The sequence below is a fragment of the Pollicipes pollicipes genome, unplaced genomic scaffold (assembly GCF_011947565.3).
Source record: "Pollicipes pollicipes isolate AB1234 unplaced genomic scaffold, Ppol_2.1 Scaffold_4295;HRSCAF=5057_pilon_pilon_pilon, whole genome shotgun sequence".
Classification (NCBI taxonomy): domain Eukaryota; kingdom Metazoa; phylum Arthropoda; class Thecostraca; order Pollicipedomorpha; family Pollicipedidae; genus Pollicipes; species Pollicipes pollicipes.
Window position 1 is genome coordinate 1,705,180 of NW_023596461.1, and position 8,391 is coordinate 1,713,570.

Consider the following 8,391-nt stretch of genomic DNA (forward strand, 5'->3'; position numbering starts at 1 on the left):
TCTGCCAATTGAAACACTCATGCCTGTCTCTTTATCAGACGCCCACCTGAGGTGCACGTCACCGACCCGGTACACTTTGTGTCGCGACCTTGCTCTGCGACACGGCGTCGCGGCGCTGCTGAGCGCGCTGACCGTCAGTCTGACCGTCAGTCTGACCGTCAGTCTGATCGCGGCGCTCCGTCAGACGGTGTCACTCTGAGCCGGCGTGGTGCCCGGCCCGCCGGCGCCGTCATGTGGGCGTCCGTAGTCTCGCTCGGGGCCCTCGTGCTGGCCCTCGCGCCGCCGGTGATCGCGGACGGTGGCCCTCGACCGCTGCCCTTCGGCCTGGTGCGGGAGTCGCACAGCGGAGTCAGTCTCCCCGACCTGGACGGTGTGCTGACAGTGCTGGCCAACACCCTGGAGGTGAAGACGGCGGAGTCCGGCGCCAGCAGGGTGGTGTCGCGTCTCCATGTGGCGACCGCTGAGTCGGAAGATCCTCTGTGTCGGAATCACACGCAAATTCTGTGGGATTCCATTCCGAACGAATTGTGGGCTATAGCTAGTAAGTGCCTAAGCCTGTTGACTGATGTTCGTTAAAGTTCATGCTATTAGATCGTCGCTTTGAAAGCAGTTGGATGGATACTCATGGTATAAATATCGATGTTAATTGTCCTATCTTGCTTTGAATTGTATTCTTAGTGATGAAATGCGTGAACCTTTACCAGACTGCACTTGGCTCCGGGTGCAGTTGACTTTGGACTCACCCCACTTGTGATGTAGCTGGGGTCGAGTCGATTGTCTTAAAGTTGTTGCGTTAGTCCCTGAGTTCGATTTCAGTCAACCAAGTTGTCGGTGATTGATTTAGGTACAAATGTAAGCAGAAGAAGCAAGTCACAAACTGTCACAAACATTTGTCGCCGTTCAAAGTTATCATAGTAACAGAAAATGATAGGACCTACAGTTTGTGTCTTTCAGATTTTTTCAAACCCGGTAAGATTAGTGACCTGAAGCCCGGTCAGTTGCCGCGGTTTTTCGTAAGTGATGCAAGTTGTTATGCACTTTTGTATAGTTTTGGTGCTTGCATATGAGGGAAAGCATTACCTTACATACATAACCATGATATGACTACAGAGTACATGAGCTTGGTCCAGGTTATGACCTACCCCAATAGTTACCATCTGCAAAACACATGCAGAGCTCAAAATAGGAGGTTATGCTCGGTGACTGTGGACGCAGAATTAGATTATTCCACTGAAAACATGTTGCGATATCATTATAATGGAAAATGAGGTCACCATAGGTCATGTGAGGACATGCGAGGTCATATGCGGTCATCTGAAGTCAATAGCACGTGTTGTCAGTAACAGAAAGGACAGATGAACTAGTGCGAAGCGTGCAATACGCTATAATGCGTTAACTTTTATGAGACCGGTCGCTGCGCCAGCTCTGATGAGGCCGGCCGCTGTGCTCTGATTAGCATATTAAGGGCTTCCAGCGACGTCCAGTTTTCATCCGATCGCTTAAACGTTTTGTAAGAGGCATTTTAGTGTAAAATGACACGAAAGAAGGGGTCAGAGTCCAAAACATCTAAGCTTACAAAATAATTGTTACCACGTCTAGGCATGATTGACACGCGCCCGGGTGGCCGGTTGGATACCCTTCATCGGGTGGGGGGTCAATTTGACCCCTATGAGATTTAAGGAACTAAGAGAGTTAGAGACACCAAATTTGTAGGTTGTGTTGACCTGTACGTGAACTCACTTAGGTCGAAGTCTGAGGTTTCTAGGTCATAACCTTCTAGTCAAGTAAGGTCAAACAAGGTCAAGTTCCAGGCTGGTCTCCAACGGGCCCCTAGAACCTAGATAAATGTTCTGAGTAAAAAGTCACATACTCATTTAAGGTCAGTGTCCTTGTTTGATCCCTTAAAGGTCAAAGTGATCAAAAGCATGCCAGGCTGCAATGACTTTTGCCTTTGAATAAGCAACAAGTTTACACTAGGTGGTATGTTCTTGAAAACAAAATGTTGACCTGGGTCATTTTAGGTCAGTGACCTTTTGTGATCCTTAAGAGGTCTGTGGAAGTTCTATAATGGGTTCCTATAATCAGTAAGTTCGAAATGGGTGCCAGAAAATACCGCATACAGCAAGCCTTAGAGTAATAAAACAGATTGGTTATGACCTTGGCTGACCTTCATACCTGACCCTAGGTAAATGTCATTCGTTCATCCAATTGTTATGTTGCCTAAGGAAGTAGATCAGAGTTGTGTGGTTTCGTCTAACACTCTGTCGTTGGATCAGATTGAACGATTCCCTTGAAATTGCCTTCGCTGAAACCATGGTCTGACTTTGACCTGCCATAGGTCAGCGACCTTACAAGTTACATCTAATGTTTTCATGTGAAGCGATCTCCAATTTAATTGGTTACATATATGCAAAATTTGGCGCGGTGTAGCTGCGCCGTTCGGAAACCATTCCGGAAAACCTTTTGGGGGTCAATTTGACCCCCACCCGAGAACGTGTTAAGGTAATGTTTACGAAGGAAACCAAACTTCCGGTGATGTACATTACTGACATTACGACGAGATGAAAGTGAACGATCCGCACAAGCCCTTAACCTTCTACGCACGTCTAACCTCGCTTGCTATTCAGCCGCAAACAGAGCGAGCCTCCGCTCAAGAAAGTGTTAGTAACTCGTCTGTACGTGGCGCGGTATACAGCTGCCAGATGGCCAGTGAGCTGACGTGACGCAACACACTAAATGACGTCACACTATGCTGCGAGTCCGTGCAAAACGCACACTCATAACGAGTGCCGACAGCTAAGCTGCGCTCTCCTGCCCGCAGTGCTGGACGCCAGCGGCAAGCTGCCCGACGGCATCCTGATGGGCAACATCCACGCGTTCGGCTCCTACGACGAGTGTCTGGCGGTGGAGGTGCGGCTGAACGCCTCCCGGCACCCGGAGCTGCCGGAGCGCGGCCTCCACTTCCGCGGCCGCTACGCCATGACGGTGGTGTCGCCGCCTGCGGCGCGCGGCGGGCAGGCGGAAGGCCGCGAGCGGGGCGCTGGGGGCCTCGGCGGGCCCGTGCTCGTGCCGACCTCGCTCGGCGTGCAGCTGTGGGCCGGCCTCTGCATCCCGTCCAGCTGCTCGGCGGCTGACCTCCAGGCCGGGCTGGCCGGCCGGCTGGGCGGCAACTTCTCGGTGGCGGTGCCCAGCACGGAGACGGCCGCCGACGCGGTGGCGCTGACGCCTGGAGACGTGGTGGTCATCACCGTCTGCGGTCTGGTGGCCGTGCTCATGGCCGTCGGCACTGGCGTCGATCTCCTCCTCCGTGAGCAAGCCAGGCGCCGCGCCAGGCGGGCAGAGCGCGTCGCAGTCGATGGGAAGGATGGAGATGGGTCGGTTCCGCCCGGTGGTGACGTGCAGGACCCGGCGAAGGCCCACCAAGCTCGTCCGTCACCTCCGGCCAAAGGACTACAGGTTCTCGTCGCCTTCTCAGTGTACACGAACGGAATGAGGATCCTGGGCACGACGCACGCTAAAGGAACACTGACGTGCCTGCACGGCATGCGGTTCTTCTCCATGACCTGGGTGCTCACAGGTCACGTCTTCGGGATGTACCTGGGGTACGCCCAGAACGGCCTCATGTTCCTCGACTGGGCCAAGAACCCCGCCTTTTCCGTGGTTCTCAACGCCTACCCGAGCGTGGATACGTTCTTCCTGCTGTCGGGCCTCCTGCTGGCCTACGTGTTCTGCGGTCGCTACGAGCGGCACAAGCGCTTCAACCTGCCCATGTTCTACCTGCACCGCTACCTGCGTCTGACACCCCCCTACGCCATCATGCTCGCCATCTCGGCCACTTGGTTCGTGCACCTGATGCACGGCCCCATCTGGCACGCCTGGATCGACCCACAGGTGGACACGTGCCGCCACTATTGGTGGCGCCACCTGCTCTACATCCAAAACTACTTCGACGCCAGTGAGGAGTGCCTGCCGCAGACGTGGTACCTCTCCAACGACATGCAGCTGTTCGTGTTGTCGCCCCTGGTGCTGCTGCCGCTGGTCTGGCGACCTCTGGCCGGCGCGCTGTGGCTGCTGGTGGCCATCGCGGCGCTCATGGCTGCGCGCATCGCCGTCTGGTGTGTGCAAGACCTGCCACCCGACCGGATGGTGCTGCGCCCCGAGCACGCCCAGCAGCTGGGCGATATCTACGTGGCCATCTGGGCGCGCGCGCCCGTCTGGCTGCTGGGCGTGGCGCTGGGCTTCGCGCTGCACCGGCTGCGCGGCCGGCGCGTGCGGATGCGGGCCTGGCAGTGGTCGCTGGGCTGGGCAGCGGCCATCGCCACCGGCCTATCCGTGGAGTACGGCATGTGGGGCTACCAGCTGCCCTGGGAGTCGTACAGCCGGCCCGTGGCGCTGGCCTTCGGCACCCTCCACCGCTTGGCCTGGGGTCTGGCCGTCTCATGGGTGGTGTTCGCCTGCGTCACTGGCTACGGCGGCTTCGTCAACACGTTCCTTTCGTACCCCGCCTTCCTGCCGCTCAGCCGCCTCACATACTGCTGTTACCTTGTACACATCAGTGTCCTTGAGGCCAGCACTCTCTCCAGCAAGGGCACCGTTTATTTCGATGGGCTGCGACTGTTGTATCTGATCCTGGGTGAGGTTATTGTCACATTCTCCATGGCCCTGTTGCTGTCGCTATCTTTTGAAATACCTTTCATAAATCTGGAGCAAATTGTCTTTCCGGAAGCGAAGTCCAAGCCGAAGTCATAGCAGTTATTTATTGAGCATGGCATGCTAGCTCTAGATGTAGGATTCGCTGTCATTCTAAGGGTGCGTGGTACCTAATATATGTGTCCCTGCGCCCCTGTGGGCTGCTCTCATCCGTGCGTTTTTTCTAGATGTGGGCAGAGGATAATGCACGCGCCATTTAGCCACGTGCGGCAATATGTGACCGGTAGGCTGCACTAACGATTTAAGTTGTGTTTAAGAGGGCCAGCGAGTGGGCATCCGGCCCTCTTATCCTCCGTCTTGCTTTATCCTGAATCCTCACGACGCCCCGCTTGTTCGGAGTAGGCTGTATGCGCCAGCCACGAGTTGGCCGAGAGGTGCCCTAGAGGGAGGAACTGGGCGCCTGGCACATGCTGCGCAGAGGGGTCACTGCGCGGGTTAAGGCTCGGTAGTTGTCCCCCCCCCCCTCCTCAGGCGTAAAAAGTCTTGCCCCACCGTTCTTCATTCTTCTTCATCCCATAGCTCTGAAAGGATCATTAGTGGTAAAAAAGGCTCTAACCCAAATAACCAAATAACCAACCAGTTGAGTGTGGGATGCACGCAGAGAAAGCTGTATCTACTGTGGGGATATTGTTTATCTCACCATACCACATAAATCGCATCTGTGAAGCCGTCTGCAGTTGCCGACAGCAGACCTCCAGCCACCAAATGGATTATGTGAAGCCCCGCTCCTGTTTTTAAGCATCAGAGGCGGACCCAGGCTTTTACAAATGAAAGGATCGTATCGTAGATCGGTGACGCTGTGCGGTGATGTCAACATATTGAGCGATATGGAAGCGTTGGACTGCGTCGATGTTTGGGTGCTGTTTTGGTAGCCTTGCACTAGTGTCTTCAAATGTGCATGGTTTTAATACCCCCACTCGATGCTTTTTAATACCCACGTATGCTTTTCAACCCTGTCCTAACGAGGTCCAAAACAACCACCTCGAGATTTTCCGACATGGCGGGAAAATGGCGAGCAGTAGCGCGCCGCTTTCCTCAGGTCGAGGGAAGATTTCATTCCTCACGTCTCAAACCAGTGGTGTCTTGCAAACCAGCGGTGTACTTGCGCCAAGTCAGGTCACGGATACATAAGCTCACATGCTAGGGTTCCATCGGATAGTGGCCGTTTTCGTTGTTATTCCGCATGTGGAACGCACAGACTTGGTAAATGTATTATGGTTTTGCGCCGAGCTTTATTCATCAGGCTGTAGCTGGTCCGATCAGGCGCTCCGTTGACCTGTGACCTCTCAGAGTTTAAGTCAGTTCAATGATCTCGCATGACCTCATAGAACCCAGCGCGACGGCTGTTTCAATTTAGCAATGCAGCTAGGTGGTGCGTCATACAATTTGGACATTGTGATCCTTTTAACATCCTAAGGAAGTTTCGGGTTATGTAACGTTGCGAGGGTGCAGCAGACAGCAGGGAAAATAAGGTCGTAAGGATCCTGGTAATCCAACGGCACGTTATCACCGGTATGTAGATGGAGTCAGTGAATATCTCGGGGTCCCGATGAATCAAGTGAGTCAAGTACCGCCCCCCTCCCCCTCCCCCGGTCAAGTAAGTTCAATGACCACACGTGATGGCTTTTACTGGTAGTCGGTCTCTAATCAGATTATGCGACGAGAGGAATCTATAACACCAATTTGGTTTTATTTGAGCCTAAAGACATCATTCCAGCCAAATTTTCAATACAACAATTCATCAGTATAAGCCATGCGACAATTGACTGCACTCTGGGAAATGACTCATTGAACTGACATTCTCCACCAGTACCTTATTTTGTGCCAAAGGCGTACAGATTGTGTGTCTTTTTTCGACCGACACTGCTCCCGCAATGACGTCGTGCGCACAAGGTTGCGTCTTCTGAGCAGAAGCAAGAGTGTTTCAAATGTGACGCAGTATCTGTGCAAATCACCCCTCCTAATGGCTCGCCAGTACTGAATGATATGGTTGCATGGGAATGAACCATAATCGAGCTCCAAATATGACGAGTGTGTTGTACTAGTACCTAATAGCCTTATAGCAGTCCTGTGGAAGACGTCGAGTCAAAATCTTCCATTTGGTTGATAAGTTATTTTCCTAGGCCGCTGCATCACGACCACAACTGTGTGCAACCTGGCCGGCGCTAGCTCTGCATCTTCAAGGAAATATTAGTGAACAACGAGGGTCTTATGCTTTCGGATGCGAGCTTTACTACTTAACCGGTCGCTAGTGCTTCCACAATAGCTTCGTTAGAGTAATGTTGCACCTTCTGTGCACAAGTAAAAGGGTCTCAAATTGGTCGTCGCATCTGTCAAAGCCACCGCTCCCTAGTCCTGCCATCACTGAGCGATAAACGGCCAGGTGGTGAACCGAACAAAGGGACCAAAATCTGACGAGTGTGCTGTACTGGTAGTTCCTAGCCCTATACCAGTCCTGCCGAATGCACGAACTCATAATCGCCTCGTCTTGTTACAAGCATTTTTCAAGGCCGCTGTATACTGGCCAACACTCTACGCGCAGGCAGACCGCCGTTAGTTCTGCGCTGTGAAGCGGTGGTTTGAGCAAAAATGATCAGGTCTGGCGATGTGAGATTAACATTGCCGGCCGCTAGTGCTCCCACAATGGCATCGTTAAAGCGATGCACTTTCCGTGCGCAAGTTAAAGTATTTAAAACTTGACGCTATATCTGTCCAAATCACCGCTACAGCCAGCCTGCCAGCATCGAGTGATGCGGTGTCAGGGTCGACCGAAACAATTAAAACGGAAATCTGACGTCTGTGACATACTTTTAGCTGTGCGCGGAAGCTGCACCCTTGCGGTAGCAATGCTATTAGTGAGTATTATCGGCCGGCAATGTAAATCTCGCAACAGCCGAAATAACATGTTGTGCTCAAATCACAGCTTCTCAGCACAGAGCTCACGGAGTCTGGCTTGCACTTAGAGTGATGACCCTGATATGGTAGTTCGGTAAAAATGCTAATGACTAGAATGAAATAATGTGACTTTGTGCTTTCAATGGAACTGTACAGGTCTATGAGGTGCCAGTACAACATACTCGTCTGATTTTGGATTTTGGATTTGCACCGGTCGGCCCGCCCATAGTCCATCACTTAAAGCGGGTGTTCTACATTTGTATGGGATTTTGAACTGAAAAAGTCATCTTGAAAATAATTCGGTGCAGTTCACAGACCTGCCCTTATTTAGGCCTAAGCCCTTCCAGCCTGTGAGCTACACGCCCACCAAGTTGCGCAAACTATTTCGGGAGACTATTTGAAGGCCTCACAGGTATTCACAACATCACAAAATGAGCATCATTCAACTCACGTCAATCCTTTAGCCATGCGGTGATCAATGCCAAGAAACGTGCAATTGTCGGGTCATTCATATCTGGCGTTCGTGAGCACGATTTTCAGATATGACGCCCGTCAATTGGCTCTCAATCAACGCCGTGCGAAGTGCTATGACATAATCAAATGATGATGTATTGAGGAGCATATTTATTTAACCCCATTTCACCATATCTGACGCTAAGTTCAATACCTTCAAATGTGAAACGTTCCCTTTAATGCTGAAAACTGCATTAAAGCGGTGTTTTCGACACATAGAGCGCCCCATTTTATTTGATCTAAAAAACAAATTCTGCGCGGAATGTGCAACCT

At 52.2% G+C, this 8,391-nt stretch overlaps 1 protein-coding gene across 1 annotated transcript; it reads left to right on the forward strand.

The window, feature by feature from the left end:
• The first annotated feature begins 231 nt into the window (after positions 1–231).
• LOC119096510 (nose resistant to fluoxetine protein 6) lies at positions 232–4,894 on the forward strand. Its single transcript, XM_037219419.1, has 3 exons — positions 232–541; positions 2,822–4,633; positions 4,878–4,894. Exons 1-3 carry the CDS (start codon positions 232–234, stop codon positions 4,892–4,894), a joined length of 2,139 nt encoding a protein of 712 aa, XP_037075314.1.
• The last annotated feature ends 3,497 nt before the right edge of the window (positions 4,895–8,391 follow it).

Bases quoted from the DNA above. Each gene is read 5' to 3' on its own strand.
- LOC119096510 (XM_037219419.1), top strand. From the start codon at position 232: ATGTGGGCGTCCGTAGTCTCGCTCGGGGCCCTCGTGCTGGCCCTCGCG. The intron at 542-2,821 runs GTAAGTGCCTAA...TCCTGCCCGCAG, and splicing joins CGAATTGTGGGCTATAGCTA to TGCTGGACGCCAGCGGCAAG.